This window comes from Naegleria gruberi (assembly GCF_000004985.1).
Source record: "Naegleria gruberi genomic scaffold NAEGRscaffold_1, whole genome shotgun sequence".
In the NCBI taxonomy this organism is placed as follows: domain Eukaryota; phylum Heterolobosea; class Eutetramitea; order Acrasida; family Naegleriidae; genus Naegleria; species Naegleria gruberi.
The window spans coordinates 1,537,325-1,555,553 of record NW_003163326.1 but is presented as its reverse complement, the minus strand read 5'-3'; the positions used below and the strand labels follow the sequence as shown (position 1 = coordinate 1,555,553).

General features: G+C 25.9%; 9 protein-coding genes across 9 annotated transcripts; 5 read left to right on the top strand and 4 right to left on the bottom strand.

Moving 5' to 3' along the window:
• Nucleotides 1-1,063: 1,063 nt before the first annotated feature.
• Nucleotides 1,064-1,855, top strand: NAEGRDRAFT_61704 (uncharacterized protein; the record flags this gene model as incomplete). The annotated part of the gene is made up of 1 exon (XM_002683594.1): nt 1,064-1,855. One exon carries the CDS (start codon nt 1,064-1,066, stop codon nt 1,853-1,855), a length of 792 nt encoding a protein of 263 aa, XP_002683640.1.
• Nucleotides 1,856-2,144: 289 nt separating this feature from the next.
• Nucleotides 2,145-2,318, top strand: NAEGRDRAFT_29213 (uncharacterized protein; the record flags this gene model as incomplete). Its single annotated transcript, XM_002683593.1, has 1 exon — nt 2,145-2,318. One exon carries the CDS (start codon nt 2,145-2,147, stop codon nt 2,316-2,318), a length of 174 nt encoding a protein of 57 aa, XP_002683639.1.
• On the top strand, nt 2,314-2,862 carry NAEGRDRAFT_29326 (uncharacterized protein; the record flags this gene model as incomplete). The annotated part of the gene is made up of 1 exon (XM_002683592.1): nt 2,314-2,862. A coding segment is annotated over one exon (549 nt), but the record flags the coding sequence as incomplete, so codon positions are not given.
• A 110-nt stretch (nt 2,863-2,972) lies between these two features.
• Nucleotides 2,973-4,182, bottom strand: NAEGRDRAFT_77856 (DNA-directed RNA polymerase III RPC4, polypeptide D; the record flags this gene model as incomplete). The annotated part of the gene is made up of 1 exon (XM_002683300.1): nt 2,973-4,182. One exon carries the CDS (start codon nt 4,180-4,182, stop codon nt 2,992-2,994), a length of 1,191 nt encoding a protein of 396 aa, XP_002683346.1. The 3' UTR covers nt 2,973-2,991.
• A 261-nt stretch (nt 4,183-4,443) lies between these two features.
• On the top strand, nt 4,444-9,426 carry NAEGRDRAFT_61701 (uncharacterized protein; the record flags this gene model as incomplete). Its single annotated transcript, XM_002683591.1, has 5 exons — nt 4,444-4,814; nt 4,960-4,973; nt 5,088-6,362; nt 7,058-7,568; nt 8,511-9,426. The coding sequence occupies 5 exons, from the start codon at nt 4,444-4,446 to the stop codon at nt 9,424-9,426; spliced, it is 3,087 nt and encodes a 1,028-aa protein (XP_002683637.1).
• A 247-nt stretch (nt 9,427-9,673) lies between these two features.
• NAEGRDRAFT_61700 (uncharacterized protein) lies at nt 9,674-10,024 on the top strand (the record flags this gene model as incomplete). Its single annotated transcript, XM_002683590.1, has 1 exon — nt 9,674-10,024. One exon carries the CDS (start codon nt 9,674-9,676, stop codon nt 10,022-10,024), a length of 351 nt encoding a protein of 116 aa, XP_002683636.1.
• A 553-nt stretch (nt 10,025-10,577) lies between these two features.
• Nucleotides 10,578-11,615, bottom strand: NAEGRDRAFT_61699 (uncharacterized protein; the record flags this gene model as incomplete). The annotated part of the gene is made up of 1 exon (XM_002683299.1): nt 10,578-11,615. One exon carries the CDS (start codon nt 11,613-11,615, stop codon nt 10,578-10,580), a length of 1,038 nt encoding a protein of 345 aa, XP_002683345.1.
• Nucleotides 11,616-13,797: 2,182 nt separating this feature from the next.
• On the bottom strand, nt 13,798-14,928 carry NAEGRDRAFT_61698 (uncharacterized protein; the record flags this gene model as incomplete). Its single annotated transcript, XM_002683298.1, has 1 exon — nt 13,798-14,928. The coding sequence occupies one exon, from the start codon at nt 14,926-14,928 to the stop codon at nt 13,798-13,800; it is 1,131 nt and encodes a 376-aa protein (XP_002683344.1).
• Nucleotides 14,929-16,833: 1,905 nt separating this feature from the next.
• On the bottom strand, nt 16,834-18,210 carry NAEGRDRAFT_29201 (uncharacterized protein; the record flags this gene model as incomplete). Its single annotated transcript, XM_002683297.1, has 4 exons — nt 16,834-16,917; nt 16,961-17,137; nt 17,222-17,717; nt 17,762-18,210. Coding segments are annotated over 4 exons (1,206 nt in total), but the record flags the coding sequence as incomplete, so codon positions are not given.
• Between the last annotated feature and the right edge of the window lie 19 nt (nt 18,211-18,229).

Genomic DNA, 18,229 nt, shown 5'->3' with positions numbered 1-18,229 from the left:
TAATATTACAAATAGAGAATCATTTAATTATATTTTAAATGAAATTTTACCTGAAATTACAAAATATACATCTAAAAATAGATATTTACCAAATATATTATTAATTGGATATAATAGTGAAAATAGAAATTCAAATTCAATTGATTTTGATGAAATTATATCAATAGCACAATATTATCAATGTACTAAATATATTGAAATTGATTCTATTAATAGTAATAGATTTAATGATCATTTTAATGATGTTTTAAATCATTTAAATAAATTACCTAAAATGGAAATTCAAATGGATGATTATTTTAAAAATATATTAACAATACCACAACCAGATGTATCATTTCATCAATTAGATAAAAATGTATTTATTAATGATGAAATTGAAGGAATTGATTATTTTTATTCATTTGATTTAAATATTCCATTTATAGAAAATATAAAAAAATATAAAATTTATAAATATGAAAAATATATTAATTTAAATTTAAATATAATTCATTTTATTGGAATTGAAAGATGTAAATTTATAAATTATTTAACATTTAATTATCCAAATGAAAGTGAAATTGTTGAAGGTTATTTTGATATATTTAGTAAATTATTTATAATTTCAAATTTTAAAAAAGATACATTATATTATATTAATTTTGATAATGATGATTTTATAATTTATAAAAATAATCAAATTCCAATTAAAGAAAATTATCAATTACTAAATATATTTTCAGTTGAAAATGGAAAATTAAAAAGTAAAACAAGTTCATTTACAATTCCTTCATTTATAAATATTCAACAATTTATAAAATATGATTCAAATGATAATACATTTAAAATTGAACATTTACAATCAGATATTATTTATAGATATACTATAGATGGAAGTATTCCTACTTTGGATAATAATAATAATTCAACATTTACTTATAGTAGAAGTGTTTTATTACCTAAAAATATTAAATGTATTAAATTAATTGCATTTCCAAAATTACAATTTCCATCAAATTGTTATGAAATTAAAACAAAACCTTTAATTAATCAAGAACATTCACCTCTATCACAAATTAAAATGACAAATACTGCTATAAAAAGAATTAAAAAAAATAATATTTTAAATAATAATCAAAATAATCATTATTTAAAACATATATCACCTAATAGACAACAACAACAAGTTAATAATAATAATAATATTGAAATTATTTCATTAAACAATAATAATCAAAATAATAATTTACCTATTCAATCAAATAATAATAATAATATAAAATCACAACAAGTAGTAGTAACAAATTCATCACCACTAAGAAATGTACCAACAATAACAGATAAAGAAATTGAAAATATTCAACCAATCATGATGAATCAACAATCTAATACTCAATCAAATAATACTACTCATAATTCACATAATACTAATTCCAATAATTCACATAATACTAATAATTCACATACTGAAAAATTTCTAAAAACTTCAAGTGTTTCAGATTTTAAAGTTCAATGTAAAGCTGAAGGTAGTAATGTTATATTTACATTTGATAAAAAAGTAAATATTAAAAGAATTAGAATTAAAACACCTGGTAATAGAAGAGGACCACAATATTATTCATGTTTTATACCAATTATACCTAATAATACATCTATTATATTATTAAATAATCAATCTTCTAATAATTTTAATAATAAATCTAATAGAATGAAAATAGGTGAAGGTATTTTAGAAGATTCAGAATCAATACAATATTTAAATTTATTTACAAAAGATGAAGGTGTTAAATGTAAAGAATTAATTTGTACTTTTTGTCCATTTGAAGGTCAAAAATCATTTAAAATTATTGATATGAAAATTGAATGTAATTAATAAATTAATAATAAATAATAAATATATTATTCATTATCATAACTTGAGTAATAGAATATTACAATTATCTTCAATAATTACTTAAATAACCACAACTGTAAATTTTATATTGCGCCAAAAAACAAAAGACTTTAAAAAAATAGCTGTGTGAATCAATACGATCATTTCACAAAACTGCCCTTGAGAGAAAACTTTAGGAGATTGGCGAATTAAGATTGGAATATCATCATCAACAATATCAATATTAACGATAACATTAGAATTCTAATCTACGTACTTGAGTAAAGAAATGGGAAAAGATTATTATTCAATCCTAGGAGTAACAAGAAGTGCCAATGAAAAGGAATTAAAATCAGCCTATCGTAAACTTGCTCTCAAATGGCATCCCGATAGAAATCCTGATAATAAACAAATGGCTGAGCAATGGATCATTCTTTCAAAGTACACAACAGAGAGGACCTAGAAAAGCACCAGATATTCTTCAAATAGTTCATTGTTCATTAGAGGATTTATACAAGGGAAAAACAAAGAGAATTAAAATTACAAAACAAGTATTAAATTCAGATGGTTTTTCAACAAGGAAAGAATCAAAGATTTTAACATTTCCTATTAAGAGAGGATTTAAAAAGGGAACCAAGATTAGATTTGAAAATGAAGGAGATCAAGCTCAAGGTGTCATTCCAGCAGATGTTGTCTTTGAAATTGAAGAACAACCACATCATATATTCCAAAGAGATTCAAATAATTTAATCTACACTCCAAATATTTCACTCAAGGAAGCACTATCAGGAAGTGTGATTGAAGTGAAAACATTAGATGATAGAATATTGAGGATACCACTCAATGATATTGTACATCCAAATTATTCAATTAGTGTTACAGGTGAAGGAATGCCACTTTCAAAAAATCCAGAACAAAGAGGTGATTTAATTATTAAACCAAATATTGTCTTTCCAAGATTTTTAGACAATTATCAGAAAGAAATGATTAAGAAATTATTACCTTAATATATATATGTATTAAACTTAATTTTTGTAAATTTATATAATCTGAATCAGGCATGAATATTATGAATAACTAGATAAATGACACAATCATAAATATATATGAAATTTTTAAAAAGATTAATAAATTTATTAATTGTTAGATCCTTCCTTTCTTAATAAATAATCTACATCGGGCACACATGAAAATCTCTTTGCAATATTACCTAAAATGTGACATTGTCCCTTCTCTTTATCAGTGGCATCAACACAGGCAACATGTTCAGGAAAACTAAATTCACTACCTGGAAAAACATCTAATAAAACATCTCCTAATTTCAATTTAACTTTACCACTCTTATAAACAACCATTTCTCCAATGAGACCATTTGGAACTTTATCCAATGTATTTTCGAAAGGTTGAGTCCAAATATTTTCTGCATCATCTACACTTGTTGAAACAACTTTCTTTTCTTGAGCTTGTTGTCTCTTTCTTTCAGCTGCATCCATATATGGAATCTTTGAAGGTAATTGAATAAAGAATAATTTATCTTCCGACATGAGAGAATCAATATTATTCTTGAATAAATTTTGTTGTACTTCATCAATTGAATCTTCTGTTGCTTGTCTATCAGTTGTTGCTTGTCTTTGTGCTTCTGCTCTTAAATATGCTTCTTCATTAAAAGGTAAAACAATTGGTGCTTGTTTAACACCTGAAAATAAATTCTTTCTTTCCTTCAATAAATCTTTCATCATTTCATCATCGTCGTCATCATCTTCATCACCACCAAAACCACTAGCTTTCAAATTAGCACCACTGGATGATGATGATTGTGTAGAATCTAATCCTCCTAATTCCATAAAAGATGATGATGGCATTGGTACAATACCAGTTACTAAATTAAATGTATTCTTATTCATGATGGCTTTAGTATTAGGCTTTGTATTATTATAAGGTGGTTTTCGTTTACCTGTTTGATTAGATGCTTGTCCCATAAAAACATCCAAATCAATACCATCTGTTTTGGTTGAATCTTCTGTTTTAATTTGCTTTGGTTTCAAATTTGGTGTAAATGTCATACCACTACTCGATTTAAAATGTTGTGTTGGTTTTTCAATATTCCTAGGGGCCAAAATTGATGGAAGCCTTCCACCTCCTGTTGTTGTTGTTGTTGTAGAAGATGATCCAATATTTCCCGATATTGTTGTTGTTGATGATGTTGATGATGTATTTGGTGTTGTTGATGATGAGGAGGATGTGGAGGATGGTGGTTTATGTGAGAGTAGACGAGAGGCGTCATACACAACAGCCTTCTTTGGTGGTTGATTTGGATCGTCAGACATTTTTTTGAAGAATTTATTTTTATAAATTTATTTTCAAAATAGTTTTTCAATATTGCAGAAAGGAGAGAATTGGTGATGAAGTAGACCTAACAACTTTGATAATTTTATAACTATGTGACAAACTTGTTTATTGGATTTTACCTTTTCCTTCTATTCTTCTATAAATGTCGTTTTCGAGTAAACTCAAGAAAATACCTCCATCCAATCATCAAGCCTTTTTTTTCTGCTCCAGTGAAAACTGGAAATCCAAAGCCTAAAAAAATGCCTCCACAAAAAGCCTCATCCACAAGCAGTGGTAGTAGTGGTTCATCTTCTTCTGCATCAGGAAGTGGTAATAATGCATCAATTTCTCAACATATTAAAAAGTTTTATGGATTGTTATGTGATGGTGGATTAAATCTTCCACCATTTAATGAAATACAATTTGGTAAAATTACTATCGGATCAAAAAAGAAATCAAGTTTTAGTTCAATTTCTTCATTTCAAGTTAAAGATGCCATGTTATTAAGAAGACATATTGAAAAGGAAGTTGCAAGAAGAACAAAAACAGATATTGAAAACTTTTGTTTTGCTTTAAAATCAATGATCGAAGATGAATACTTTTTCTGTCTTTGTCTTGTTCCATTAGAAAGGTTTGTTATTATCATGTTATTGTTTTATTGTAAAAATAATAATAATAATTTGATCATCTTGTCAATTGTCATTTAATACTACTATTTAAATTTAAATTAACATTATTAATAATAATAATAATTAATTAATTATTTAAAAATATAGTACAAATGAAGGAAGTGGAACATATTTTTCATCTAATGAATCATTTTTTAAATTACTATTAAATATATCAACAATACAAATGAATATAATTGAAATATTATTTGAAGAATTATTAAATAAATGTCAAGATTATGAAGAGGAATTATATGAACAATGGGATAAAAATATACCAAAATTAATAATATCACAAATGCGTTGGTTAGATTTGATTGTAGATTCTAAAAAGTTAACAGAACATTTAAATACACTATTACAAATATCATCTATTGAATTTACAAAAGAATTAATATCAGCAATACCTGAAATTATTGATGATTCAGAACATGATAATATTGTTGAAAAATTAGATCAAGTAATGCAAGATAAATCTGAAATGACAACATGTGTCATTGATGCCTTATCAAATTTAAATTTAAAAAAGGAAATTTTAAATGAAACTATTGATAGAGTTTTAAGAAATTTAAATTCTGCTTCTCTATCTGATTTACCTGTCATTATCAGATTTTTATTACAATCAACAAATGATGATAATATTAAATCTGTTGTACAGGGTATTAGAAAGGATTTGGATATTTCATCACTTGGTGGAAATAATGAAAATGATGAAAATGATTTACATGACAATGATGATGATAATGAGAATGATAACAATACTTCATTAATATTAAGTGGTAATAATAGTACTTTTAAAGGTAAAGGTAAAACAACAACAATGATTGATGAACAAGATGAAGAATTCTATTCAACACAACAACAAAAAAGGAAAGGTAAACAATTTATAGATAGTAATAATTCATCATCCTCATCATCATCATCACTACAATGTGAATCACTTCTAGTGAGTGCCATATCAACTGGTATTAGACATCGTAAAATAATTGAAAATGTTAAAAATGATTATAATAGACAAAAAATAATTCAATCACTAATAACACATGTTGGAAGTAATTCTAAAATTGAAAAAGATTCATCACTCGATGTTTTATTATCAATTTCATATACAAAATTATCAATTTTAAGAAATTATTCAAGTTTTTTTCAAGTTTTAATTGATTCTTTAACAAATTTAACAGATCAACAATTGAGAAAAGTTTATAAATTATTTTCAATTCTATCATTTACAAAAACATTGAATCATTCAAATAATAATAATACAAGAACAAGAGATGAATTAATGATCATTATTAGAAAACAATTAAGTAATACTAATTTTAATTTTAAAAAAATGGGTATTATTGGTTCATGTACTATTTTATCTATTATTGGTAGTAATTTTAATCAATTTAATAATTTAAATAATTTAAATACAAGTAATATTAGTAATAATAGTAATAATAACAAGACAAATAATTTATTAAATAATTATAATCAACAAAATTTAAATAATGAAGAATATGAACAATGTATTGAATTATTAGATTTTTCATTAAAATGTTGTTATAAAATTCCAATATTTAAAACATTATTATATGATGAATTATGTTTTATTATAAAAGAAAGAAATTTAGATGAAAGATTATTACAAGAAATTCAAACAAGATTAATTCATGATTTTTTTCAAAGATTTATTATTGAAAAATCTGATTTAAAAAAACTAAAATCAAATTATTTTGATTATAAAATTCAATTTTCAATTGAAAATTCACAACAACTGGTAAATATATTACCTCTATTAGAGAAGGAAGATGAAAGTATTTGGAATTTATTTTCACAATTTAGATTAATGAAAATTGTAATGGATAAATTAAAAAGTGATTATTCTAATTTTTTATTACAATCAGGAGTTGTATTATTTGATTTGGATGATATTTTATTAAATTTTAAACATTACAATAGAAAGGAAAAGGATTTAATTTGTACAGGTTTATTTTTTACTATTAATTGGTTTAGAGAAATTTTAAATGGTTTTACTTTTAATGTTGGAGCACAAGATGAAAATGATGAAAATATGAAAATGAAAATAATGAACAAAATAATGTTATGAATAATAATAATAATATTAAATATATATTGGAAAGAATTGAAAATATAAATTTATTAGAAAAAACACTTGATAAATGTTTATCAATGAATTTAACATTTCATTTACCTACTATAGGTACTAATACTACTATAATTGCAAATACTACCACTACAACAACAACAACAATGGCAACAACAACTAATACAGATAGTAAAAAGAAAAAGAAGAAGAAATCAGATGAAGATGATCAAGATGATAATGATGAAGAACAAGATGAAGATGAACAAGAAAATGAAACTACTACTACTAGTTCAAAATCATCAAGTGAATATATTAGTTTACCATCTAAGAGAAAATATTTATCAAATTTAAAAATTCATTACAGAGAATTAGATTTATCTGTTATTAATATTATTAAATATAATAATAATGCAACAACAAGTAATAACGATGATAATAACGATGATAATAATACTGATAATAATAATTCTTCATTACAACCTGTACAATTATTTTATATTATTGAAGATTTACAAAGTAAATTAAAATCAGTTATTGCTAGAAGTAAAACAACATTCTTTACAAGTAAAGAAAAGGAAAATCATTATAATTTAAATAGAATTAATACCAATGATTTTTATGAAATGTTATTTAATATATTACCATATTTATATAAATATATTAAAATTATATCAAAAGATTCAATTAAACAATCAATTGAGGATGAATCTGATGATAATGAATTAAATAATGAATATATTACACCTTGTTTTCAATTATTAATTGATATTATATTGAAAATATTTGATCATTTTAAAGATGAATTTAATAGAATTATTAATTTATTATTATTATCAAATGTTAATAATAATAATAATAATAATAATAATATGGATGATAATGATTTAGCAGATAAAGATTCAGAAGAATTAATTGAAATATTTTATAATTCTATTAAAGAATTAATATTAGAATTAAATACATTTGATATTTGTTATAAATTATTTGAATTATTAAAATCTATTGTAATTAAAAGTGATATAACAAAATTAAAAATTGATTTACAAGGAATATCTAAACATTTATTACAAACACCATTTCCAAGTATTATTAAAAGTGAATCACTTGGTAATTTAATTTCTGGTTTAATTTCATTTGGAAGTTGGATTACAGGAACAAGTGAATTAATTGAATGTTTAAAAGAGAAATTAAATGATGAAAATAATGAAAGCAATGAACCTAAACAACATTTAGATTTTAATTTTCCAAATATAACTAAAATAACCATACCAATATGTATAAAAAAGATATTTATTGAATTATCAAATAAAATATCAAATCAAGAATTATTGGAATGGAAAGAAAATCAAGTAACAAAAAATTTAAAACGAATTCTTCAAGTTATAAATTTTTATAAACTTTTAACATCACTTACTAAAAGTGTAAAATCAACACCACAATTATTACAAGCAACTTTAATGGGTTCTAAATTATTATTAAATAATTTTTTAAAATTAATTAGATTTTTAGGAAAATATTTAAAAATTAATAAGGAAATTGTTATAAAAATATTTACAAATTTAAATAGAGCTAATAGACAAGTTCAAACTATTTGTATTGATAGAAAATTATCTTTAAATAAGAGTTTAGCTAAAATTATTCCAAAAATTAAAAAGGATTTGGAATCTTGTAATTTAAAAACCAAAGTCATTTTAAAACAAAATGGTGTTGAAAATGCAATTACCATTTCTGTTATTACTGATAGAGATGTTACTGGAAAGGAGGCTTCATCTCAACATTTTTATTCACAATTAATTGATTCATCATCATCAGATAAGAAAAAGAGAAAGAGAACACCTGGAGATGATGAGAATGATGAGAATGATGAAAATGAAGAGGAAGTACAACATGATGATAATGAGGAAGAGGATGAACCTAAAAAGAAAAAGAAAAAATCTGAAAAGAAAAAGAAAAAGAAGAAGAAATCAGAGGAAAATGAAGATAATGAAGAAGAGGAAGAACCAAAGAAGAAGAAAAAGAAGAAAAAGAAAAAATCAGATCAAGATGACCAAGATGATGATGATGGTGAAGAAAAGAAAAAGAAAAAGAAGAAGAAAAAGAAATCAGATGAAAATGAAGAAGAGGAAGAAACTGAAAAGAAAAAGAAGAAAAAGAAAGATAAAACTGAATCATCCAAAAAGAAGAAAAAACCAATTGTCTTAATGGAGGATGATAATGATCCAATTGAACAAGTATTTGAGGAAAGTTTGGCAGCTGAAAGTCCAAAAGAAACCATGTTAGATGAAGATGATGATATTTTCAATCAACATGAATCACTTGAAGATTTTATTGTTATAAGAAAATCCAATCAAGAAGATGATATTTCAAATTATGATATTACTAAATCATTACCTAATGAGGAAGATTTTATGGATGATGAAGCAGAGGAAGTAGAAGAGGATGAAATTGAAGAACAAGAGGAAGAGGATGATGATGATGAATAATTTCAATCATCTAACTTAATTTGAAATAATAATACAGAATTACATTCAATCCTTTTCTTCCTCAATATTTTTATACTTCAAATTCAATTTATCAAAATAACTCGTTGAACTGACCCTTCCTTCTAAAAAAAAATAGATAACAATCTCAAATACTTAAATCTTTACCAAAAAGGAAATGTGTAATTTTGACCTTTCTCCTAAAATATATTTAACAACTGACTAATGAATACTTTACACATTAAAAAAAATGTATGAAAAGCTCCCATTGTGGGTTCCAGATGGAATCATTGCCTCAAGAGATGCATTTAATAACATTAACCAACTGAAAGAACAAGCACAAGATTTACTTGTAAAGTTTGATAAAGATACTGATGGTCTGTTGAATAGTAATGAATTCAAACTAGCATTACAATCATTAGGAATAAGAAAAAAGCAAGCAACAGCAATTAGAAAGTTGTGGGATATAGAAGACACTGGTCTTATCAATACAGAAGTTTTTGTAAGAGTGTATTGTTTTGTTCGTTCAGGTCAACTGTATACCAGAAAAATTGATAAATTCGAACAACTACCGAATACAGATCCTCTAGTTAGGATTTAAATTGAGTTTACTTATTCGAGAACGTTTCAAATCCATGTTTCGAATACGAAATAACATTAGTACAAATTTTGTGCCTCTACTTTGAAAGAGATTTATCATTCTAATATTAAAAGTCTTGAGATTCATAATACATCTATTTCTAGTTTGAGAGAATTAAAACTTGCATCACAACAAAACTCTACTTGTCATTGATTTTGACGTTGATGTGAATTAAATTTCTTTGACAATGTGGGTATTAGTTATATTTAAAGGAGAATTGTTATTTAAAATAATAATTAAGGTTAAATATTGAGACTATATTATGGAAAATTTTACCCATGAAAGACAATACAACGACACTGGTGGAAATTCTTGAGAAAAGGTTTTCAGGCGTAATTGAGTCAACTACCACAACACTGCCTTGAAGTTTGGCTAATTAAATGCATGGGTCAATCCGGAGTGCCTGTCTGTAGGGTATTGTCATTGTATTGAAATACTGTTAGAAGTGTGCCGTATTAAACGAATCAAGCTTTTCCTGGTTCCAGATTTAAAACTTTTTAAGAAAAATTACAGACTATTTATTCTTAATAAATATATGTCTACAATGTTTACATCTGATGGTATAATTATTAGGTGAATGAGAAAGTTCAATAAATTGACTTCCACATTTTTCACATGCATGTCTTTTAGGTGGAGCTAGAGGAAGTACTTTCTTAGGTGGTTGTGGAATGATAATTGGTGTTGATTGAGAAACAACATGTGTTGTACCTGTTGTTATTACAGTAGTAGATGGAGATGGAGGAGGAATAAATAATTGTGTACTAGATGATGAACTAGGTTGTTGTTGATTAGATGAGGAGGAGGAGTTATATATTTGTGGTAATTGTGGTTGTGGTGGTGGTGTTGTTGTTACTTGATTGATAATTTGATTATGTTGGTGATTTAGATGAGATGATGATTGAGATATTTGAGGTTTAGAATATTCTCGATGTGATAATTTAATTTTCTTAGAGGATGGTTGATAGGATGATGGTGATGGCATATTTACATAGTGTCCTTGTTGATGAGGTGAAATATATTGTTGTTGTTGTTGTTTGTTATGAGTTGGAGAACTCAAATCACTTGAACTTGTTGAAGAAGAGAACATTGTATGATAGGGTTGTTGTTGTTGCTGCTGCTGCAGTTGTGTTTGATTCGTCGTCGTTATTGATTGTTGTTGTTGTTGTTGTTGATATGATAATGAATGTTTTGGAGCTAATGATGCCATTGTAATATTCACATGATTATTACCAACATTGCCAACATTGCCAATATTACTATTATTATTATGAGATGCTATTAAACTATTATCATAAATTAATTGTTGTTGCTCTTCTTCTTCTTGTCTATTATTGTTAATAATAATAGCTTGAGAATCAATAGAATTATTTAAATTATTATTATTATGTAAATTATTATTAATATTGTAAATCATATTTAATGAAAATGGAAATACAGAATTTAAAAAAGGATGAAATAATGCCTTTTCAGGTGTTAATCTTTTTTTAGGATCATATTCTAATATAGAAGTAATAAATGATACAAATTGATAATCATTTGATCTTAATCTCATTAATTTACTTAATTTTAAATGTTTCTTACTAAATGAATAACTTGATTTGTTACTATTTTCATAAATATTATTATTTATATTATTTATATTATTTATATTATTACTACTATTATTTAAATTAGTTGTATTTAAATTATTATTTAAATTATTATTTTTAAATAAATTTAAAGGTAAAGGACCAAGTAAATTTAACATTTGATTAATTAATTGATTTAAATTATTTGCATTAAATAAAGGATTACCAATAAAACATTCAACAATTATACATCCAATTGACCACATATCCATTTGAAAATCAATTATTGAATTTCCAAATATAACTTCAGGTGATCTATAAAATAAAGTTTGTAATTGTCTTCCTATATTTAAATTTAAATGATATTTATCTAAATAATTAATTGCATTTCCAAAATCAGCAATTTTTAATTTTGATGAATTTAATTTTTTCATTAAAATATTTTCAGGTTTTAAATCTGTATGAATTATATTATTTTGTTTTAATATTAATAATCCTATTATTAATTGTAATGTTATTTTCTTTAATATTTCCATTTTAATTGTATATGGTTGATATCTTTGTATGTAATTTAATAATGTTTCTCCTAATTCTTCAAATACTAGACAAAAATGTCCACAAAAATAAAAAGTTAAATATAATTGTAATATATTAGAATTATTATTAGAATTATTTCCATTTATATTATTAGAATTTTAGAATTTTATAGAAAAATAATGTAATGACTCTTGTATTCCAATTTCATTTGATTTTTGATTCATAATTTTAATTGCAACCCTTCTATTGGATTGAAATAAATCTTCACATAGTACAACTTTGGAAAATCGACCTTGTCCTAATAAGGAAATAAATTTAAATCTTCTAAATAAAAGTGGCCACTTTCTAACATGTTTATGTTGTGGAAGTATTATTGATCCTTCATTATCATTATCTGTAAAATAATTTAATGGAAATTCATCACTATTTATACCATTCAATATTATTTCATTATTTCTACTATTACTCATACTACTACTCATACTACTACTAGTTGATAATGATGCTGATACTGATGTTGTTGATGATGATACTTTTAAAGATGAAGATGATTTATTCAAATCAATAACTTGTGATAAATTAGTTTTATATTTAATAGATGAAAATGTACTTTTTAATCCCAATGTTGTCATGTGTAATAAATTAAAAGGTCTTTGTTTATCGGGTGGTATTAATATTATTTTACTAAAAGATGAATTATTTGGGAAATCTTCTTGTTGTTGTTGATGATGATCAACTTTAGGTACAAGTTTAAAGGCTGAATTTTGTGATGAAAAATTAGAAAGTATATTATCATGACTAGAATATAAAGGTGATGAAGTTATTTGTTGTTGTTGATGTTGGTGAGGATGATTATATTGTGGTGGATGCTGTTGTTGTTGCAGTTGTTGATAATGAATATTACCTGATAATCTCCGATTGTTACTATTTGTTATTGGAGGTTGAAGCAGTGGTCCCCAACTATGTTGTTGCTGTTGCTGATGTTTTTCGAGTTGTTGATCATCACTACTATTGTTGAGTAGTCGAGTAGGCTGATGATGAAATGAACGCATTTTTAAAAAACGTTATTAGCACAATGATGATAAATTTTAATTTTAATGAAAATTAATTTCAAAGTGATTTGGACGAAATTCGTCCAAATTAAAATACTTTTTCAAGTGCATTGATTTTTCAATATTTTCATCACTATCAATATTGAAGGATTCTATTGTTGTTAATTGTTTTCAAGTGCATCACTATTAGAACCATCTGTTGATGAATTTGGATTGAATGGTTTAAGAATTGTTTAGAATGAAACATCATTAATTGAACAAACTTGAAAGGTTTGACATTTTGCATCACATTGATTCAACTTGAAGGATGTAATGAGGTGCTTTCATCTCGATATCACATATCTCGATATCGGTAGCCATATTTAGTGTTTTTTAGCTTGATTTTTCATGTGGGAATGATCGTTATTAATTATTTCATCCAATGATAAATCCTAAAACATGAAAATTCAACACTGCACAATCATCATCAATTTAATTTAATAAATAGTATAATATTAGGTTCTTATTAAGTAGCTATCTTTAAAATGGTATTTATAATGAACCTATTTTTCAAGCCAAAAGTTTTTAAAAGCTTTGTTCATTTCTTTAGTTCTCTGTAACGATTGTAACATTTTGGACAACAAAGACCAATATTAATTGAACTATCATCAAATAAGGACCTATAATTTGGAAGTGTCTTGTATGAAATAGGAAATCTAGTCTTGTAATATGTTGTCTCTCTACAAACTGCACATTTAGCCAATTGTTTTTTCACAAATTCCTCATCTTTTGGATGAGTACTTGGAATGGTTAATAATTTCTTGTCCGGTTTCAATGCTTTGGCAACTTGTTTTCCAACATGTTGTGCAATAATCTCCTTGGAAATTGAAACACTTGAAGATGCTGAGATAATACTCAATGTATCATAATATACACCGTACCAAGTTCTTGATTCATCTTCTCTTGTTTTAAATATGAGTTCTGCAGAGTCATTAATTGAAATTCTTTCAGTTCTTCCCTTCTTTTCAATTCTAATTTCACTCTTATAGAAGGAATTGTTCTTTGTATAGTAAATTTTAACAATTAAATGTTCTTCTTCCAATTCTAATTTAATGAAAAATTCTAATACTGATGTTTGAATTTTAGTATGATCAAAACAAATAATTAAATTAGTAAATCGTAGAAATTCAATAATTCCAACTTGTGTGAAATTATTAAAATTAATGGATGTAATCTTTTTAGTATCAATTAAAGGACTGAATTTGATTAGAAATATTTCAGTATCCTGTTTGATATACATATCAAGTAATGATTCTCTCAGTACAATCTTTTTCTCAATCTTTTTACCTTTTGATTCATCTTCATATAACATGGCAGGAACAAATTGTTCTAAATAACTAACAGGTAAAGTGTTCAATTCATTGGCCTCTCTGAAAATAATTGGTACTACTACAGGTGATGTTATTGTTGTTGATTCATTTTCAAGGGATGAATTTAACATTTCTTCAGCTCCTGATAATAGAGCACTCTCACCAGTGGTTTCACATAAAAATTGACAATGTGGAATTGGCTTGTTTAAAAATTCATCTTTCAAGTAGGGAGTGAGCTCTTTCTTAATATGTTGTAACCGTTCTTGGCTAACATATTCTCTGAGTTTCTTTTGAAAATAGGCAACTCTTGTAATTGCACCAGAGAAGTGAATACAATCAGCTTGTTTTTGTAAAATCATGTAATCAATTTCAGTTTCTCATAACTCATCCCTTTCCAATTACATTTTATTCACTGAATCAGAAACCACATGAACTGTTACAAAGTTTCACACTAACAATTTTACCATCTATTTTCTCAATATTTTCAAAAGCTTTTTCATTATGCAATGAAAATCCATTACCTCGAACAGCACTTAAAGATGACATAAAAGTTGTTTGATTTTAATTTAAATTAATTTTATTGATAATTGAAGAATTCAGAATCATGAGGTATCATCTTTCTTATTTGAAGAGATTTTGGAAGAATGTAGTCACTAAATGTTCATTATTGAACGAGGAATCATCATTACATGATATCAAATGAGGATACAATTTAATAGACTCCATACTGGCACCGCCACCACTCATTGATGTAATAGTTGAATAACTACTACTACTACCATTATTAGTACTACTACTACTATTACTATTAGTACAACTCGCTTCTTGTTGATTGTTTTCATTGTTGTGCAGCTGCTGAAAATGATTAGTATTGATTACATGGAGGAGAGATGACGACATTTTTCTTCTTGTATAAATGTTTCATCATTGCTTCTCATTAGTAGGACACAGCATGCTTGTTATGTAATTTTATATGAAATGAAGGCTTAGAGATGTCATCGTTTTGAGAGTTGAAAATTGAGTGATCATTACAGAATAATGTAAAATGCAATGAAAATGGAGAACGAATCGAATTTGATTAAAAATGGACTTTTTTAAATTCATACTATTGTGGACACCATTCGTTGACATCCATCCAATATTGGCGGATGCAAATTATTGACATAGACATTGTAATTAAAAAATTGATAGATGTTTGAATCAAGTAATTGTATGTGACTATTTTAGAGAGAGTTGCCTTAAAGTATGGATATACTTTCCTGTTTACTTTCCATTTAAATGTTAATAAGAAAGTGTCACACTGTGAAAGTGGATGTGTATTGATGGTTCATTTGTGAAATTGTTCAAAACAACAACTTGCAAATTAATAGAAACTCAATGTTATATTACTTCTTTGACATGAATCGTTCCAAATTGCTCTTTGGTCTATTTGTTGTTGTCTTGGATCGATTACTCATCTCTGATGATCGATATGATGATGTTGTGGGAAGGAGTGTACTTGCTTTAACAAATCCACCACCACCACTACCACTAGCGCCACTATTTGACAAATCAAAATTGTTGGAACTACTTGATTTGGAAGGTAATAGTGAACTCTTACTCTTACTGTAAGATCTCTTTTGTTTCTTTTCTTCTTTTTCTAATGCATCTAAAACATTATCAATACTATCTTCCATTCTTTTTCGTTTCAATTCCACTTGTTGTGGAGTTGGTTTTGTTTTTGTGAGTGTATGACTTGATCGAGTTATCATTGAATTATCAGTTATTCCCATTTGTTTCCTATATCTATTAATGAATGAGTTTTGATCACGTTCTTCTGATCTTCTTGCTTCTTCCATATCTAATCCATCAAATTCATCATAATCATCATCGTGAAATTCTTCAATAGCATCGTCGAATTCACTTGCAGAAGCAATAAATTCATCTGCCATTTTGGTGCCTAATCCACCACCACCACTACCACCTCCACTTCTTGGATTATAAGTAAATGATGCATTATTAATTTCCTCAGCCTTCTTCTTTGGGTTTGCACAATAATCACAACAAGTTTCTACATATTCAACACCCTTAATTTGTGGAATTATTTCAATAACACCACTTTTAGATGGTTGATTAGATGTCTTTTTAGGTGGTGTTGATGGTGCTAATGTTGTATTTGGTTTTGATAATTTAAGTGTTGCCTTAACATTGGATTGTTTTGGTTGTTGTTGTTGTTTAGATTTAATAGGTGATGTGACAGTTGTGATTCCATGAGGTTTTGCCGGATCATAACTTTCACCAAAGAATTCCAATACAAATTTTCTTCTACAACAAGCAGTTTCACACATTTCACAAACCTTATTAAACCCCTAAAGAAGTAGAATGAACTCCCAATCATATGAAGTTACTTACCTGTTCAACAGCAAGAATACGATCCTGAGTTAATTTTTCTTCTCTAGAAATTAAGAATTGAATTGAATTCTTTTCTCTACTACAATAATAGAGCAAACTTTTAGCTTTTTTACCATCTCTACCAGCTCTTCCTGACTCTTGATAAAATCCTTCTAATGATTTTGGCATACCATAGTGCTAAAATGTAAAAAAAGAAGCAGTTGGGTAATAAAATGTGAGAGGTTCTAAACTCAAGATAATGAAAAATTCACAAAAACTTACTACAACAAATCTAACATCCTTCTTATCAATACCCATACCATAAGCAATTGTACCAACAATTATTTTAGTTTTTCCTTCTAACCAATCAGTTTGAACTGTTTTTCTTTCGCTCAATTTCAATCCAGCATGATATGATTTACATGAGAACAAGTCTTTACCACCTTTATCCTTTTCCATTGATAATTGTAATACAAGTTCATCGACTTGATTTCTAGTTCTACAATAAATAATACCACATTCTTGGGCATGTTCATTTAAAAAATTACGTAAATCTTCATATGGATTATGTAATATATCCTTATATCTAATTTCATATGAAATATTAGGTCTGTTGAATGAGGTAATAAAGCATTTAGGATTTCTCATTTTCAGACTTTCAACAATATCTGATCTTACTTTTTCAGTTGCAGTTGCAGTTAAGGCAATAATTGGAACTTGAGGAAATGTATCTTTGAGGAAATTCAATTGTCTGAATGATTTTCTAAAATCATGTCCCCTAAAAGAGTTTGAAATTATTTAAACACAACTATTACTACTTACCATGATGAAATACAATGTGATTCATCGATAGCTATTAAAGATAATTGATCTCTACTCGCTAATAATCTCATTATAGATTGAAATGTTTGATTACTTGTTAATAATTCAGGTGTTACATATAAAAGTTTGTAATTTGGATTTCCAGATTCTAAATCTGATTGAATTTTTTGAATTTCTGACTTTTTCTGACTTGAATTCCAATAATTTGAAGGAATTGATAAATGATCAAGTGCTTGTACTTGATTGTGCATTAAAGAAATCAATGGAGAAACAACAAGAGTAACACCAGGTAAAATTAATGAAGGTAATTGATAACATAAACTTTTACCACCACCAGTAGGTAATATGACAAGTGTATCTTGTTTGTTTTTAACAAGATTGAAAATAATTTCAAATTGATTTGGACGAAATTCTTCCAATTTAAAATACTTTTTCAAAGTCAAGTGCATTGATTTTTCAATATCTTCA